General features: G+C 34.3%; 1 protein-coding gene across 2 annotated transcripts in view; it reads left to right on the top strand.

Annotated features, from left to right (window-relative positions):
- Nucleotides 1–8,451, top strand: part of CENPK (centromere protein K) — a 34,943-nt gene extending 26,492 nt beyond the window's left edge. For both annotated transcript variants that reach the window (XM_045494780.1, XM_045494791.1), the window contains exons 6-10: nt 230–312; nt 412–510; nt 852–984; nt 6,688–6,741; nt 7,594–8,451. In XM_045494780.1, the coding sequence (XP_045350736.1) occupies nt 230–312; nt 412–510; nt 852–984; nt 6,688–6,741; nt 7,594–7,752 (528 nt within the window). In that variant the 3' untranslated portion in view covers nt 7,753–8,451. The remainder of the gene's footprint in view (nt 1–229; nt 313–411; nt 511–851; nt 985–6,687; nt 6,742–7,593) is intronic.
- Nucleotides 8,452–20,116: the final 11,665 nt, after the last annotated feature.

Below are 20,116 nucleotides of genomic sequence, written 5' to 3'. Positions count from 1 at the left end.
AAATTTATTACTCAAAACCCCTTCTTATATTTTTGAATTTAACAAATGAAATATTACAAAGAACTTAGTATCTGCTGTATTTTTTCCTTTCAAAGACTTTCTGATGGTCTTTTGCTCTTGATTTTTGAGTATTTACCCAAACAAATAATGTAAATCTCACTCTCATTCATAAATATAACTGTTTATGGGATTACAGACTAAGTAATTAATTTGAATTGTTTTGTTCTAGTTCCAAAAATTGAGACATGATCTTGAATTGGTACTCTCTACTCTTCAGTCAAAGAATGAAAAGTTAAAGGAAGACTTGGAAAGGTATATTTATATTATAATTGCCTTTAGTCACAGATATATGTTGAATTGGCATTAATGTTTTATTTGGCTATTGTTGGTTTTGTTTTTCCATGTTTAAAGGGAGCAACAGTGGTTGGAGGAACAACAACAGATATTGGAATCTCTTAATGTAGTGCACAGTGAATTGAAAAATCAGGTTGTGACAATTTCTGAATCAAGGTATTAATTTTGTATTCTAGGTTTTTGAAATAGGAAAAAGTTTTTTAAATGTTAACATGAAATACATAGATGAAAATAGGGGAAACTTTATTAGAAATTGCGAGTTTTACTTTAATTTTTGCCAACTGTTAGTTACATGGCCCTTTATTAATGACTTGACCTGTAGTTTCCTTATACGTTAAATAGAGAATTTTACTTTCATAAAGCTAGTTACTTGGTTTGAACAAATGAAGTTTGAACAAAGTGTTTGATCAACTTTATGAGTAACCAGTTACATATACTCATTATTTTATGTATTTTATCAGTAAAATATTTCTCTTAATTTTTAAAAAACCCATTAGAATCTTAGATGAGCTGAAGACTAAAATGCATGATATAAAAGAATATAAGGAAAAGCTCTTGATTACCTTGGGTGAATTTCTGGAAGATCATTTTCCTCTGCCTGATAGAAATGTTAAAAAGAAAAAGAAAAAGGTAAGTTTTAGAGAACAAATTCATGTAGCTATTTATATATGAGATTGTTTCACATAGGTTCAAATGTAAATTTTCTGATAAATTTTTGTAGTTTATTATACATTTCAAAGACACACAGATACATGTAAAGAAATCTTCCATCATCACATTATAATACTTTTTGAAAAATTAGAAGCAACCTAGTTGTTCAATAAAATAAGATTAAATACATTTTTTTTTCTTTTTTTTTTTTCTTTTTTTTAATGATTTGTATTTATTTTTGAGACAGAGACAGAGCATGAGCAGGGGAGGGGCAGAGAGAGAGGGAGACACAGAATCTGAAGCAGGCTCCAGGCTCCGAGCTGTCAGCACAGAGCCCTACGCGGGGCCTGAACTCACAGACTGTGAGATCATGACCTGAGCTGAAGTCGGACACTTAGCCGACTGAGCCACCCAGGCGCCCCAATACATTTTTTAATATTATATCCGTATAGTGGGGGAAAATATACCTTTTAAAAATAACATATTGAACTACCAAAAGAGTTATTAAAATGCTCACAATTTATTATTAAATTGATTAAAAAAACAGCTAATTAGCGGGCTTTGGGGCACCTGGGTGGCTCAGTCGGTTAAGCGCCTCACTTCAGCTCAGGTCACGATCTCACGGTCAGTGAATTCGAGCCCCACGTTGGGCTCTGGGCTGATGGCTCAGAGCCTGGAGCCTGCTTCCTATTCTGTGTCTCCCTCTCTCTCTGCCCCTCCCCCGTTCATGCTCTGTCTCTCTCTGTCTCAAAAATAAATAAACATTAAAAAAGTTTAAAAAAACAAAACAAAAAAACAGCTAATTAAATTTTATGAGTCTAATTTGTACTAAAAAATGTAATAGTGCCTCTGTATGGAGGCTAGGATTTTAGGTGAGATTTGTTTTTGTTTTTACTCTTTTCAAAATTTTCCATGATGAGCATACGAAACATTTAAAATCAAAAGATATCTGTTAGTTAATGTGAGTTCTTGACTATTTAACTAGTCAAATTTAACTATTTAACAATAGTTCTTGACTATTTATTTAACTAGTAGTTACTATGTAACAGACCTTTTTCACAAAAGCAAATAAATATTTCATTTGGTGACAGAAGATTGGGAATAACTACTTTAATTCCTTTTTCAAAAACAGTGTATACTATAAATAAAGAGAGCTTGTGGAAGTGGGGAAGGCATTGAAACTGGCACCAGAATGATTTTTCTAAAATATATATTTTAATTATTTTTTAACATAAAACTGATAGTTCCCTTCTAGAAGTCTATAAACTCCTTAGAGTAATGAATTTATATTCGGGATTTTGCCTATCTCTTTAGCCTCCTTTCTAACCATTCTTTTTTTATCTCTTGCATGAATCCATCCAACTGTACCCTGTAGTTCCAGCAAGTATGCAATGACCTTTTTGTGTCTTATACGTTCTGTTCCTTCTGCTTACAAAACATTTCCTATCTGATGAAGATAGCAAATTCTTATTTAAGTCACTTCAAACATCATCCTTTAATACTTGTGTGAAGTATTAAATGCAGTTTATGTGTCATTTTATTAGCATTATCACATGATTTTGTAGTAATCATTGATATCTATCTCTCTTTTCACCCACCCTGCACTCTGAGCTCCTTTATGTGTTGAATTCATTTTTGTAGGTCTATTATCTTGCTTATGTATTCTAGTATCTTCTGAGTTCTTATTTATTTGTTTGTTTTTATAAATGTTTTTTAATTTTTGAGATAGAGAACAAGCATAAGTGGGAGAGGGGCAGAGAGAGGGAGACAGAGGATCTGAAACAGGCTCTGAGCTGACAGCAGCAAGCCAGATGTGGGGCTCGAACTATGAACTCTGAGATTATGACCTGAGTCAAAGTTGGATGATCAACTGACAGCCACCCTGGAACCCCCATGAATTTGTATCTGTTGAATGACTGTGACTATATTAGGAAAAGAAGAGGAAGTTTTCTTTGTTTTCTTATAATCTGTGTTTTTTATCCTTATTCTTCCCATTCTTCATTGTAACTATGTGTTTCCCATTCTACCCATTGTTATTTGTATACTTTGTTCATTTCTAAAATTGTTGACAGCCTTCTGTTAACCATTTCATTAAGTTCATGATTCCTTACCTCTTAATGATCATAATCATAGAATAACTCACATTTTCTGATTCTAGTCTTGTTTTGTTTTCACCATTTTCTTTAATCTATCAAGCTTCTCTACCAATAGAACCAGAGTTAAAGGATTCTGAAAGGAATCATTGATCACAGAAGCCATTATGGGTTTGTTAAGTTACATTTGATAAACTCACATTTTTAAAATGAAGTATATGGACCATTAATACATGTTACAAAATGATACTCATTTTTTTTTTTCTCTCCCTTTGTCTGTCAAGCAGTAATACTGGATATATGAGTTAGCTTAAGCTGCTAGAGAAAAATACCATAGATTAGATGGTTTAAACAAAAGAAATATATTTTCTCACTTTTCTGGAGGCTAGAAGTCCAAGATCAAAATGCCATCTGAGTTGGTTTCTGCTGAGGCCTTCTTCGCTGGCTCTGGACAGCCATCTCTTGCTGTGTCCTCACATGGCCTTTTCTCTTTTCGAGTGTAGAGAGAGCTCTCTGGTGTCTCTTTCTCTTCATATAAAGACACCATTCCAGTTGGATTAGGGTCCCACCCTTATGGCCACATTTAACTTCACTTACCTCCATTTCCAAATGTAGTCACCAAGGAGGTTGGGACTTGAACATGTGAATTTTGAGAGAAACAATGCAGCCCATAACACTGTGTTTTGTCATTCAAAAATATGTACAAAAAAGAAAGAAAAAAACCCTGAATCCCTCCACCGTATTGTTAACATGAGGTGAACATCATTTGAGACATCTTCATAAACTCCTACATATATAGAAGCATAAATGGATTGATAGATGTTCAGATCAATGTAGTTTTGTATAGACCAATATAAAATAAGTATTAGATGGGGTACCTGGGTGGCTCAGTCCTTTAAGCATCCAACTATTGATTTTAGCTCGGGTCATGATCTCATGGTTTGTGAGTTCAAGCCCTGCATTGGGCTCCACACTGACAATGTGGAGCCTGCTTGGGATTCTCCCTCTCCCTCTCTCTGCACCCCTCCCCAGCTTGTGCACATGCACGTGTGTGCACACTCTCTCTCTCAAAATAAATTTAAATAAACTTAAAAAAATAAGCATGAGATGTAATTTTACTTAAATTGATAGAAGAGAAATGTTAACTCAGATAAATATTTTTGTGCCTCAAGTTATTTTAGTTCTGGAGAGGTCCCTAATACAGAGAAAAAACAAATTATGAATAATATTATAAAAGATTAAAAGACGTAAAAAATGTTCATCTTTCAATTTTAGGCAGTATTCACTCACTCCCTGCTTACGATGAAGAAATTAGCATTCTTCCTATAACACCATTACAATTTGTTATTTGTTTTAACTTTGGCAGGTTTATAACATTTTTATTCTGTCTCATAACATTATTTATATATGTGTTTCGTGTTCACATTGTATTGGATTCAATGCTTATCATCTTTGACCATTTATTTTTGAGTTTTTAAGTTAAACTAATTGATTTGATTGGTTTCTTTGAGAAGTAATTTGTTCAAGCAGAATTCCTGGGCATTTTATTTTTTGGATTCTTGACTGATAAAAATGCTTGGTTTGCCTTTATATGCAAAGGATATTTTTGGCACATTAAAAAAAAAATCTCAAGACCTGGTAGGGATTGTTCCATTCTTCCGAAATAGGATGTGCTGGGCCATCCTGTAGATAGCTAGGCCAGCCTGTAGATATCTTTCTGCTTCTGAGTATATGTCTGAAGAGTTCTTTATCTTTGACCTTCAGTAATTTAACAGATACCTTACAGTGTTGATCATTCAGTATCATTTTTGTTTTGAAGATGACATTGGTTTTTTTTTTTAATTTTTTTTTTTAACGTTTATTTATTTTTGAGACAGAGAGAGACAGAGCATGAACAGGGGAGGGGCAGAGAGAGAGGGAGACACAGAATCTGAAACAGGCTCCAGGCTCTGAGCTGTCAGCACAGAGCCCGACGTGGGGCTGGAACCCACAGACCGTGAGATCATGACCTGAGCCGAAGTTGGACGCTTAACCGACCAAGCCACCCAGGCGCCCCATAGATGACATTGTTTTTAGGGGCAAATTGAGGTCACATTTCGTTTAGTGGAAATTTTATTTTATTATGGTTTATATTATTATTCATATCCTTATGTTGAAAGTTTTTTTTTCTGCTCTGCTTTCATTATATTTTTCCTCTGCTTTTTCTTTGATTGTCTCAATATGTGCTTTTTTGCTATTTATTTCTGTATCAGTTCTTTAATTCTGTTTCTTTCCTCACTAGTGAATGCTGCTTTTCTAAACCACTCTTTCATTCAATAAGGTATTAGAGGTCAGGAGATTTTGAGGTCTAGCTTTACTATCTTTACTCAGGAATCACATTCATTTTCACTATTTCTTTAAAATATTTGTAGTTATGTAAGACTTTATAGGGGCTCCAAGGTAATCTTTGACTGGTATCAGGAAAGTACAAGCTGTCACTGTGGTAGATGACTTTGCATTTAATTAAATGTCTGAACTCAAAAGCTGCTGATTAGGATTAGTATTATCTTGGAGGGAGATTTCTAGCAGAACCCCTTTAGATGTTGTCCTAGATAGTAAATATATTGAATGATAGAATTAGGACTATATTTTTCAGCTGACTAGACCTGGGCCAAATAAAATATTTAGTGAGGGACATAAAATATCTTTCTTGGGTTTGAAACATTAAAGAATGAAGGAGACATATCTCAGCTAGATGTATGAAAGAGGCTTAGACATTTTTAGATGATGGTATGCTGAGAGGTCAGCAGGGCAAAATTGATATCTAAAAGGTAATGAATAAACTTAATAAAATTCCAGCATCTATACAAGTATGAAAGTGAGTCTTCCTTTTCATCTTTGGTGTTTGAGTCACACTTGTATCATATGGAGACTGGTTTGAAAAAGAAAAAAAGATATTAGAGCACATTTAGAGAGCAACTATGATATTGAGGGGCTGCAAGTCTACAGATTATGAAAAATAATTGAAGGAAGTAATGACAATTAATATGGCCAAGACTTGGGGCTTATAATACCCATCTTCAAATATTTGAGGAATCTTGGGTTGCATTGGAATGGGATTTATTCTCTATCATTCCAAGGGAAAAAGAAGCAATGAATTGAGTTAACATTAAGAACTGTCAGGAACTATAGAAAGTTGAACAAGGCTCCCTGGGAAGTAAGTTTCCTGTCCCGAAGCTGTATAAATAGGGTTTGGAATGCCATTTGTTTGAGATATTTTGATTGGAAGGCTCAAAAATTAGACTGTGTTTTACATGAGTATATCCATTATTTATTTATAGGTAGTCTGAATTGTACCTTCTAGTAATTCACTTTCTTAGAGGTTGTTTGAACTTTGTTTTTATGAACGTGACTGTGTAGTACAAGCAGATTGTTTACTTTCAGAATTCTTTTAAAATCACCTAATTCTAAATATTTGGTTTTGGTATACCTTGTACCATTGCAGGTAAGAAATACTAATTTTTAAAAATTTCGTAATAGATATAGTTTAATATTCTGCCACTGGTAGAACTGAGATGTTAATTCTTTGTTATTCACATTTCTGTCAAAGACAAACATTCAAGAATCAACTGCACAGCTGATAACACTGCATGAAATGTTAGAGGTAAGCATTTTGTGTAGTTGTTTTGTCTTCAAGATTTCTTTTAATTAGTGATTTCTAAACAATTATACACAGGCTTGAAACAGAAAATACTGCTTTAGTTCTTAAACATACCAAATTTTTTTTTTTAATTTTTTTTTTTCAACGTTTATTTATTTTTGGGACAGAGAGAGACAGAGCATGAACGGGGGAGGGGCAGAGAGAGAGGGAGACACAGAATCGGAAACAGGCTCCAGGCTCTGAGCCATCAGCCCAGAGCCCGACGCGGGGCTCGAACTCACGGACCGCGAGATCGTGACCTGGCTGAAGTCGGACGCTTAACCGACTGTGCCACCCAGGCGCCCCAAACATACCAAATTTTATTAAATCAATTTTTATTAATTTATCTTTACTATAAGATAGTTTGTTTTCTATCCATTACTAGAAAGAATATTGTCATTTTTAAAAAAGAACATAGTTAGAGACTAGTCCTTAATCATATTCTTAAGATTAATACTTTAAAAAAAATTTTTATGATGTTATTTATTATTTGCACAGTGAAACCCTATGCTTTTACATTGATGGAATCTTTAGTTGGCACCTCTGTATTCTATCTGAACTACATATGTGAGTTTAAGGATTCTTTCCACATAGTTGCAGAAGTCTGTACACAGTTTTAAACATGTTTCCATTTATTAATATGTAGTTTTTTTAAAAAGGAAGAAAATCGCTTATTTAAGTTAATACATGGAAATTATGACAAGCAATTATTCAAAGAGAAAAGAGATCAACATTCTTTGGTAAACAAATTTTTAATGTTTTATTATAGCTGTATCAGTTTTTTACTAAGGTATTATGAACGGTATTTTTTTCTAGATACTTTTAAATAGATTATTTGATGTTCCACATGATCCATATGTCAAAATTAGTGATTCTTTTTGGCCACCATATATTGAGCTGCTCCTGCGTAATGGAATTGCCTTGAGACATCCAGAAGATCCAACCCAAATAAGATTAGAAGCCTTCCATCAGTAAAAGGATGGTCTCTTTTTTCACACAGTACTTAATGAATCTTGTCATTCAAGGATAATGGAAACACTGAGGATTACTTGGACAAAGAACATTATTTGCAAATCAAAGCACATAGTCCCTCTTCCTTTCATCCATAAAATGACACATGCCACCTACAATTTATAAATGGTCCTTTCACATTCAATTAGTACCTTGGTGTTTTCAACTCGATGGAAAAGAATGCAAGTAAAAAACATTCTAGACTTAATCATAATAAACTTTTGATGTGTCTTACTTCTGCAGTATTCATTGTTAATTTATGATACTGTTACTGTAATGTTTTCCTTTTGAATTTGTGACAGTTTATTTTATGTATTTTGAGTTCCATTTGGAGCTTATATCTCGAAATTTAGCAATTATAATGGAAAGGCCATTTAATTTGTAGATGGCTTTAAAATTGACAATATCTGATATAGAAGGAATCGTAATTTAAAAGCATGTAGTAAATCTGTTCCATGTGTACTGCCTTATTTCTAGATTTAAAAATTGGAACAGAAACTAATGGATAAGTGTAGCATGAAAACTAAATCTTAATATGTATTATATAACAAGTGATATATATTAAACCATGCTGTTTCTGTTTATTATTGCTAACAAAATTGTGTTCATAAATTTTGTTAATTCTCCATGACCTTTCTGTAAATAAAACTCTTTGGTCTAAAAGTCTCTCTACCTTTTTTGGTGATGCGGCATATTTTAATAAATTAAATAGACTTTCATAGGTAGAAAAGTGAGGATATTATAGGACTCATTCAAGATTACATATAATCTAAACTAGAGATTTCCACATGCTTTTAGTACCATTAATTTTCTAAGAGGATGTAGTGTGTACTTTTATATTTGAAAATGTGGTCTGCTGTTTATCCACATTTCTTGCTTACCTTCAATACTTCATCTTTTTTAAAGTAAGCAAATACTCCTCCAAGTATATCTTACACCTTTTAGAGAGAATAGAAATACTGTTAAATTTTAGAGAATGTAAGTTCTTTTACGGGAAGATGACATATAAAGTACCTTGCTAGAATAGTCCAGTTGGGAGTCAAAGGAACGAGCATCTTTTTAGTTCTTGAAGCTACTGGAGAAGGGAGAAATGGTTCAGTCAGTATAACCCTGACAATAATCCTACAAAGTAGATAGTACTGTTGTCCATGAACTTCTTTGTGTTGCAGATTACAGAAATAAAGTAGTAAACATTTTGATTTATTGGGCAAATCTTCATTCACATTTTACTGATAAAGATATTGGTTAGGATTTTTTAAATTTTTTTTTTTTTTTTTTTTTTAACGTTTATTTATTTTTGGGACAGAGAGAGACAGAGCATGAACGGGGGAGGGGCAGAGAGAGAGGGAGACACAGAATCGGAAACAGGCTCCAGGCTCTGAGCCATCAGCCCAGAGCCCGACGCGGGGCTCGAACTCACGGACCGCGAGATCGTGACCTGGCTGAAGTCGGACGCTTAACCGACTGCGCCACCCAGGCGCCCCTGGTTAGGATTTTTTTTAGTGCAATATCTTGTGTAAGACTTTAAGGAAAACTATGATGATTACATCTCACTTTACTTGACCCAGGCTTTTTACCAAGATTATTTGCCCACTTTTGATATCAGTTATAAACAAAGTAAGTTATAGTAGAATTGTCTTGATTTGTATTCCATCTAAACTTACAGCCCTTGTAAGCTGTCTATGGTTTTGAGTATGTTGGAGAAAGTGTTTTAAGTTCTGAAGACCGTTATGTATTTTTACTTTTCACTGCTTTAAGATAATCCCTGGAATCTATTAAGGTTTATAATTTGCTTTAATTTTACTGACTCTTAAATATGATAATGCAAAATATCAGAAAGTAATACCACATTCTAGCTTTCCCACATCAGATGGTGATGTTAGCCTAATTTAAAAACAAAAAAAATTGATGGGGTACCTGGGTGGCTAGTTGGTTAAATATCTGACTTTTGATTTCAGCTGAGGTCATGAGCTCATGGTCCTGAGATCTAGCTTCATGTCTTTGGGAATGTAGCCTGCTTAAGATTCTCTCTCCTCCTCTGCGCTTCCCTGCTCTGTGTGTGCATGTGCCCACACGCCCTCAAAAAAAAAAAAAAAAAGAAAAGAAAAAATTAAAAACAAATTGTTTTAGTCTACCAGAAAATATACTTAACTTTGTTATTGGTTGATGTGTATGCACGGATTGATTTTGGAGAAATTAAATATCTATTCGGTTGAAAATTCAACCCAGTTGAATATGACCCTTTTGAGACTTAAGATAAGTTTTATGTGGTTGTAGGTCTATGTTAACATTTCTGATTCCCTATTTTCCTTAATTTACTTTTTAGTTTATTTAGCTATTAGTTAACTTTTTTTTTCCCCCATAACTTTTTTTTTTTTTAATAGCCTCCACAATTAGTAAGGGGGACAATGCAGGGCTTGAACTCACTATCCTGAGATCAAGACCTGAGCTGAAATCAAGAGTCAGAGGCTTAACCAATTGATGCACCCAGTTGTGCCCCTTCCCCCAGCACATATTATATTTAGATGTCTCTGAATAACATTTATGTACATCAATACTTTGAAGTCAAGATATTTGATCTTATTTATGTATTGATAAATAAGCACATATATTTCTATAACACAGGTTTGTTTTTCAATATATTGACAACTATTTCAATATGATTTTTTAAAGTTTTACTTATTTAAGTAATCTTTACACTCAACATGGGGTTTGAACTCATGACTCCGAGACCAAAAGTCACATGCTCTTCTGAATGAGCCAGCAAGGTGCCCCTCAATATGATTTTTTTTTAATTGAGTTATAGTTGACATATATTTTGTTAGTTTCAGGTGTACAACAAAATGATTTGATGTTTGTGTATATTGTCAAATGATCACCGCAGTAAATCTAGTTATCATCTGTCACCAGGGTTAACAATTTTTTTTTACTTGTGACGAGAACTTTTAATATGCAATACAGTATTATTAACTATAGTCACCATACTGTACATTATATCCCCATGACTTCTTTGTTTTAAAACTGTAAGTTTGTACCTTTTGACACTGTTCACCCATTTTTCCCACTTCACATTCCCTGCCACTGGCAACTACTAATCTGTTCTCTGTATCCATGAGCTTGTTTTGGTTATTGTATTTTTTATGTTTATTTATTTTTGAAAGAGAGAGGGCATGCTCATGAGTGGGGGAGGGGCAGAAAGAGGGGGGAACAGAGGATCCAAAGCAGGCTCTGGACTGACAGCAGATAGCCCAACGCAGGGGTTAAACTCAAAAACTAAAGATCATAACCAAGCTGAAGTCAGACACTTGGCCAACTGAGCCACCCAGGCACCCCTGTTGTTATTGTTTATAGGTTACACATATAGGTGAAATCATGTAGTATTTGTCTTTCTTTTTCTCTCTGACTTATTTCACTTAAAATAATGTCTTCAGGGTCCATCCTCATTGTTGCAAATGGCAAATTCCATTCATTTTTTGGATGAATAATATATATATATATATATATATATATATATATATGCCACCTTTTCTTATTATTTTTTTGTTAATGTTTATTTATTTTGAGAGAGAGGGAGACAGAGGAGAGGCAGAGAGAGAGGGAAACACAGAATCCAAAGCAGGCTCCAGGCTCTAAGCTGTCAGCACAGAGCCTGATGCGGGGCTCAAACTCACAAACCATGAGATCATGACCTGAGCCGAAGTCGGACACAGCTAACTGGGCCACCTAGGCACCCCTATACCATCTTTTCTTTATCCATTCATACATTGATGGACACTTAGGTTGCTTTCATGTCTGGGCCATTATAAATAATGATGCAGTGAACATGGGGTTGCATCTATCTTTTTAAGTTAGTGTTTTCATTAGTTTGCTTCTTTGTTGCTTTTACCAAGAATTGTATTTTTCAATTCTCTAGAACATTCTTTATTTGAAAGTGAAGTTGGGTTAATTGTAAGTGTATATTGCAAACTCTAGGGCAATTGCTAAAAATATTTTAAGTATAATTGATGTGCTAAGACAAGAGAAAAAGTAGAATTGTGTAAAATGTTCAGTTAAAATGAGAGAAGGCAGGAAAATGGAAGACAGAGAGGACAAAAGCAATGCATAGAATACAGTAACAAATATGCAAATATTAATCCAGTATATCAGTAATCACTTTAAATGTGAATGGACTAAATACACCAATCCAGGCAGGACTGTCAAAGTGGATGAAAAAACAAGACTCAGACTCTGTGTTTTCTACAAGAAACTCATTTGATATATAAGGACCCTGATAGATTAAAAGTGAAGGTATGGAGGAAGATACACCATGCTAACACTAATCAAAAGAAACCAGGACTTTATTAATTTAAGACGAAGACTTCTGAGCAAGGAAAATGACCAGGGCTTACAAGGAACATCACATGTTGATAAAACTGCCAATTCTCTGAGAAGACATAATAGTCTTTAATATATATGCACCTAACAACATCATCACAGTGTATGAGGCAAAAACTGATAGAACTGCAAAAAGAAATAGATCATGACCCGAGCTGAAACCAAGAGTCAGATGCTTCACCGACTTAGCCACAAAGGCACCTTCAGAAAAAAATTTTAACAAAAGAACAAAAATTACCTATTTTATAGAGAAAGATATAAATATAACAAAATTCACATAATTTAAAAATATGATAGTGTCTGGGAAGAGCCCCAGTCTTACATTAGAGGCAAGGAATTAACTTCTTACACCTCCATAAATGCTGAAAGTACATGTGATTAAATGTATTAGAGCAAAACAGTTTATTACAGCACTGCAAACAAGAGCATCAGCATTGTTGTACTGGATTTCTTTATCTCCAAGTCCCACAGAGCAATGTGATGGAGCTGGGTGGAGGCTACACCTGCAGTGAGTTTTGCCATAGCTGAGAAGACCTGGAGGAGAATGCTGAGCGTCGTCTGTAGCAAGCCGCAAACAAGGCAGACCTCAATGGAGAGCAAGTACTTAAAGCATTGTCACATTGTGGTTACCTTGACATAGTTAGTTGCATATATGACCAGTTCAGAAAGTACTCAATGTCAAAAGATGGGTAGTTTTGTGGTCAGCAAGAGCATGCAAGAATCATCGATCATGTCCTCGGGAGGACTATCTTTCCTAATACAGATAAGAGACCAAACATAGTAGTCCTAACAGTGAGAATCTCCTTGACTCACAAAGCAGAATTCAACTGCAGTATATAGGAAACATACCTAAAACAAAGTAATTCAGAAGGGCTAAGCATAAAGGAATGGAAAAAAAGTCTATAAAGCGTAGAGAGACTTTTGGCCCATTTTGAAATTGGATTGTCTTTCATCCTACTGAGTTTTGAGATTTTTTTATGTATTCTGGAAACAAGTCCTTTATCAGATACATAATTTACAAGTATTACACAGGCTCCTGGGTGAGAAAAACAGCAATAGTAGAAACGCTGGTGAAATTTGAGTAAAGTCTACAATTTGGTTAATAGTATTATACCAGCAGTAGTTTCCTGGGTTCAGTAATTTTAATGCAGTTATATAAGATGTTAACCTGAGGGAAGCCAGATGAGAGATATATGGGAAATCTCTGTACTATTTTTGCAACTTTAAAATCAGTTTAAAAAGCTAAAAAAATAAGGCTTCAAGTGATAAGAATGAGTTCTCACATTAGTATACTGTTTATTTTAACATGTGACATTGATAAAATTTAGAAGAAAACAAGGAGAAATAGGAAGACTTAAAAACTAGATAAACATTGGAAGATCAGCAATCAGAAGAGAAATAGCTGTGAGTGGAAATGACTCTGGGTTTAGAAGCAACTTAGTGAATATGAGATTTTGGTTCTTTCTTGGAAATGAATACTAAAACTTCTCCATATGAGAAGGAGGACTAGAATCAAGGTCTCTCATTAAAGCTAAGGGCTTGAGTGAGTCTCTTCACAGTCAAAACCTTGTGAAAGGAGATCTAAAACAAAAACTACTGAAGATTATAAAGCTGTGAGTGTGAGAAAGTGAAAGTGGCAACGATGCAGATACAGCTTTATGGCCAGGAAGTAAGTGGGGATATTTAAATACCCAGTGTTGCTTGGATAGGTGTAATAGCCAGTCTCCAAGATAAATGATCCTCCTCTGCTGGTATTCATGTCCTTGGGTGGCCCCACCTCCACATATTGTGTCAGTGTTGGTCTCTGTGACCAATAGAATATGGCAAAGAGACAGTGTGCAGCTTCGAAGGCTAGATCATAAAAGACATCGCCTCTTCTATCTTGATCTCATTTGGATTGCCAAGTTCTTGAAGAAGCTTGACATCATGATATGAGAACACTCAAATAGCTTGTGTTGAGGCTCATAGGAGCAGAAACTGAGGTCTTCTGCGAACAAAGCATCACTCTGTCTCAGCTGTGTAAGTAAACCATTTTCAGCTTTCAGATATCTAACCCTGGCCAAAATCATGACAGCCTCCTCATGAGAGACCCTGAGCCAGAACTCTTCAGCTAAGCTGTTTCTGAATTTCTGAAACACTGAAACTATCAAAAAAATAAATGGTTATTGTTTTAAGCCATTAACTTTTAGATTATTTTATTTTATAGTAATAAATAATTTTATCATGGAGATGCTAAAACACCATAATAACTGCTTATGGACTTGGGGATGGGAGAGACTAAAGCAATTTTAAAACTCCTAGGTAAAAGGGGGTCAAAGTAGAGGGTGAGGAAAAGAATAAAAATGACAAACCATAAACATAACAGTTTTCCTAGTAAAATGACCAAACAAAAATGTTAAATAAATGAAGGAATTTAATGCAAAGAGCCAGAGCAACAGATTTTGTTTTTTGCATCTTCCTACTTTCTAAGGGAACTAAATTTTGTTTGGGTAATCCACTCTTGTCTACAGAGCCATGTATTTAGCTAAACCAAACATGGTTGTCTGTATCCCCTTCTTAGTGATTTATTTAAGAATACATTTGGTGCAATATTGACTTAATATATATGTCTTCTGAGGAACTTTTGGGATAGATATATATATATATATTTTTTTTACTGATTAAAAAAATATACAGGAGGAGATGACTTCTTCTGGTGGATGTTACTGGGTCCGCATGGAACATCTGGAACTGTTTAGCCATTTTGTAACCATAAGTAGAGCTGCCATGGACAAATCTGGCGTATTTAGTATGGCAGAGTCACAAAAGAGAAAGAACAAATTCTGATAATGTTATTGAGCCAGTGAATTAGTTGACCCTAGAGGTGCTTTGCTAGGGAACATGATATATAAGATAATAAATTCTCCTTCTGGTTTAAGTAAGTTGAGACAGATTTTTTTATGTTACTTGAAACTGAAGGTATCCTAGCTAGTAGCAACATCCAACAATGAAACATTGACTCTCAGTGAAATTAATTTTATGGAACAATCTGATGAAGACTTTAAAATGTGTATTTTGAGGTTGTTTGAGAAATTTTTCATCTAAAAAAAAGCTAGAAATTATAACACAAAAATAGGAACAAATGAAAGAACATTTGGCTATGAAAAGGAATTAATTACAAAGTCCCATAACTGATTAATATAATTTAAATATAATTCTATATCTGAGATAAACTCTTAACTGGATTGAGTCAGAGATTGATTTAATAAATTGAAAGATAATTTGAAGAATTCATCCATAAAGATAAAAAGATAAAAATTATGAAGAGCAAATAAGAGATATAGAGGACAAACTGAGGAACTCCACCAACATAAACCTTCTTAAAGAATAGAGAGAATGCTGAATACGTAATATTTGAGTACATAATAGCTGAAAAATCTTCAGTATGCAGAACAACAGAAGCGCTCAGAAAAAGATGCTCACTGAATTCTGTGCAAGATAAATAGAGGTAAAACCACAGCATGAAATCGTTTGCAAAACATGAAGGAGAAAGAGAATACTAAAGGTACTAAAGAGAAAAGATAGTTTAGTAAGATAGAAATAGCAATCATATCTTTCATCTGCAACAACAGATGGTGAAGCTGAGGGGGGTAAAAAGGTCATCAGCCTAGAATTCCATAACAAGCTAAACTATTATTCAAGAATGAGGAAAAAACAAATTTTCTGACATAGAAACTAAAAACCTTCCTACTGCATACTCTCCCTAAAAAAACTCGTAGCAGATAATACTTCAAGAAGAGAAGTTAACTTTGGAGGATGGGGGATAAAAGGACCACATAACTTTATTTAATATCAGCTAATGAAAGGAAGACATGTAGAAAGAAATTGTTTCTGGAAAAGATGTTGCAAGGATTTCAACTTCAGAACATCTGGTTATTCAAACAATAAATACAACCTATGTCTAAAGGAAAAATCCCTACAAGGTACCAAGTTTGTATTAGCATGTTCATGGTGGGAAGAATAGCAGTTTTTCCACATTGTTACCATATACTATATGCACATAAGTTGTGATGTATCTTTAGGAATCAGAAGTAAGGAATGAACTTTTGGTAGAAAGTTAATTTATGCAAAAATACTTAAGGTTTTTTGAAGACAGAGTTGGATTTCCCACTTATTTTAGGGTGTAAAGTGTTCATTTTGACTGGAGCATGTATATATATATTTTTAAGTTTATTTGTTTTGAGAGAAAGCAGAGAGAGAGAGTGAGAGCGGGGCATGGACACAGAATTCCAAGTAGCCTCCACACTGTTAGCAGAGCCCAGTGCGGGGCTCTAGCTCATGAACTGTGAGATCATGACCCGAGCCGAAACCAAGAGCCAGATGCTTAACCGACTGAGCCACCAAGCACCCCCATGATATGTATTCTTATTGTCGAATGGCAGTAAGACAAAGGGCTGTTTTTGCTTCAGGAAAATTGCATGTTATAAAGAAACTATGTTTGCTTTTTTCAAAGAAAAAAAGTGAAGCAAGTAGTCAAAAATCTCTCTAAGAGCATACAAAGAGTCCTAAAAATCAAAGAAAAAAAGTTAAAATAGACTATCTTAGAATTAGGAATTTCTATCTACAAACTCTGTCTTCCTTTAAAGGGTTAGAAGATAATCCATAGAATGGGGAAAGATATTTATACTATCTATATCCAACAAAGGACTTAAATCTGAAATATATAGTGTACCCCCAAAATCAATAAATAGAAGACATTCATCCCAGTTAAAAATTATCCTGGTAAAAAACGTTAACAGACACTTCACAATAGAGAATAAATATTTTGACCATGTTTTAACAATAAAGGAGATAGAATCTGAATCCATTCAGGCTCTGTAACAAAATACCACAAATTGGGCACTTATAAACAACAGAAATTCCTTTGGCGCAGTTCTAGAGGCTGGAAATCTGCTATCAGGGTGCCAGCATGGTCAGGTGAGGGTCTTCTTTCTTGCTCTTAGTGCCTTCTCACTATGTCCTCACATGGTGGAAGGGGGAGGGATCTCTGTAAGGTCTCTTTTATAAGAACACTAATTCTATTTATGAGGATTCTACCCTCCTGACTTAAGCATCTCCCAAAAGTTCTACCTCCTAATATCATCACATTAGGCATTAGGATTTCAACTTGCGAATTTTGAGGGTGACACAAAGATTCAGACTATAGCAGAGAGAAACTCTAGTTTCCAGCTAAGATGAAATAGACACACTTCTCCCTATTTCTCCCACTAAAGCTTGGCACATTTTATGAAGAATACATGTTAAGAAAATTGAAAAGTGGACTGAAAAAAACATACTGGCTAGAGACTTGGTGAATTGTGGTTCCATTTGCTACATGGAAAAGACAGACGAACATGTCTAATTCTGTTTATATCACAAGAAGTTTGTACTGCCTTATAAGACACAGCCAAGTATGCATTTAGCTCTCAGAGTCATTGGCGTATAGATGGTCTTTAAAGTCAAAGAAAAGCATACATTAATCAAAGGAAAAATCAGTTGATAAAGAATAGAATGGGTATCGGGACTGACTCCTGGGCATTTTATATTTAGTAATTGGGAAGAGGAGGAGAAAGTACTATGCAGTCATACAAAAACTAGAAAAGTACAGTATTTCCAGAAGTTGGGAGTGATTGATTCAATTGAATGTTGCTGGGAGTTCAAGAACCACAAAACTGACCACCAGAATAGCAACATGGATGTCAGAAAAATCCTTAGGTGGACTTTACTGAGTTCTCTATCATTTGAAGCTCTATCATTTACGTCACTAAATTATGTAGTGTATTGCATTTTCCCTTATCACACTTTCATATTGTTTCCCAATTTATGAATTTATTGAAGAAAGGAACCTTATATTTCGCTACTTCTTAGCCTTCTGCACAATGCTAAAGAGTGGCACTTATTAGCATATTGGGGTTTTTATTTTTATCTCAGTAATATACTTTAGCTTCATCTTCTCTTTTTTGAATATTAGATATTGTGTAGTATGGTTATAAACCATTGATTATTCTCACTCTTTTCAATCTGTTTTTTTCTTTCTGCTATTGCTCCCATATGCTAATAAAAAAGTAAATAAGTAAGTAAATAATAAGTAGTTAAAGCTGTTTTGCCTCTGAAATTTCAGAAATTGCCAGATTAATTGTAATAACAAATAACAGTAATCTTTCTTTCTTTTTGTAAAATTGTGAATTATTCCCACAATACAGAGATTAAAATAATAGATAATAGAGATTCACATACACTCAATGCATTGAATTAGCTGACATTAACATTTTATGATAATTCCAATTGTTTTATTTTTCAAATAAAATTTTATAGATTTAGTTGATGCCACTTTGTGCTCCTTAATTTTGTTCTTTTCTTTCTCCCCCAGGTTAATTATGATGTTCAAGATACTCTATGTTCTTCCCATGAATGCTTTTGTAAGTCTGACATATATATTTGTTGTACTATTAAGTTTATATAAATTGCACAATATTATGTACATCTTATCCCAATTTGGATCAACATACCCTATTGAAGCATTTCAACTTCCAGTTATATAATTTATTCATGTTGACATTTTTGTAGATTTAATTCAATTTAGTAATTCCAAGCAAGCATAAAATCAGAATTCATCTCATTTTTCTGAAAATACAAGCAAACAGTCTAATTTTAAGAAATGCCTTCGTTTTGGAGAGCTGGCTGGCTCAGTTTGTTGAACGTCTGACTCTTGATTTCAGCTCAGGGGATGATCTCACTATTTGTGAGATCAAGGCTGGAGTCGGGCTCTGCGCACACAGCGCAGAGCTTGCTTGTGATTCTTTCTCTCTCTGTCTCTCTCTCTGTCCCTCCCTGACTTGTGTGCATATGCATGCCTGCACATGCTCTCTCTCTCTCTCAAAATACATAAATAAATAAACAAACTTAAAAAAAAAAAGAGGGGCACCTGGGTGGTTCAGTCAGTTAATCCGACTTTGGCTCAGGTCATGACCTCACAGTTCATGGTTTGAGCTCGCATCCCTCTCTGTGCTGACAGCTGGGAGCATGGAGCCTGCTTCAAATTCTGTGTCTCCCTCTCTCTCTGCCTGTCCCTTGCTCACACTCTGTGTCTCTCTCAAAAATAATTAATAAACATTAAGAAAAACAAAGAAATTCCTTGGTTACTAAGTAAAAAAATTAAATCTAATTTACATGCTAAGACATTAAAAATTGTAAGTTAAAAGTCTGTTCTTACCTCTAAAAGTTTCTTGGTCTCTATTCTTGGGCTCTCAAACTCTTCTGCCTTTGCTCCTATTTTTCAGTCTCTAAAATACATATATACATACATGGTGTGCATCCATCCATCTATCCATACATACATACAAATTACCTTCCTCTCTCAATTTTCTGTTTATTCCTTTTTTGGAATCGTGAGCTCCTGACCTGAGCCAACACCAAGAGTCAGATGCTTAACTGACTGAGCTACCCAGGTTTCCCTAGACTTAACATTTTTCATCAATTTATATATGTATGTACTTTTCTGTGTGAATATTCTACTTCAGTAAAAAGTTTTTAAAAAAGAGACAAAAGAGATAGATTAACTTAATGTAATATGTGGATCCTGATTTCAATACAGCATTTTTAAGCGTTTATTTGCAGTTGAGGGAGGTCATCTGATATTTGCTGAAATTAAGGAATTATTAATGTTTTAAGAGTAAGTGTGGTATAGTAGTGGTTATTTATTTTTTGTCCTTATATTTTAGAAGTACAACTTTATTTAGAAATATTTAATGGATGCAGTGAAATGTTATCTGGGATTGGCTTCAAGATAGTCCAGTGGGATGGAGCAAGTAATGGGAAACAACTGGTCATGTGTTGACAGTTTTTAAAACTGGATTATGTACAATTTGGGGTTCATTATATATTGCTCTACTTATATGTATGTTTGAATTTTCTTTAATGCAGTTAAAATGTACAT

This window comes from Leopardus geoffroyi, chromosome A1 (assembly GCF_018350155.1).
Source record: "Leopardus geoffroyi isolate Oge1 chromosome A1, O.geoffroyi_Oge1_pat1.0, whole genome shotgun sequence".
Lineage (NCBI taxonomy): Eukaryota > Metazoa > Chordata > Mammalia > Carnivora > Felidae > Leopardus > Leopardus geoffroyi.
Note: the sequence above shows the minus strand (reverse complement) of the source record. Positions and strands in the feature narration are given on the sequence as shown.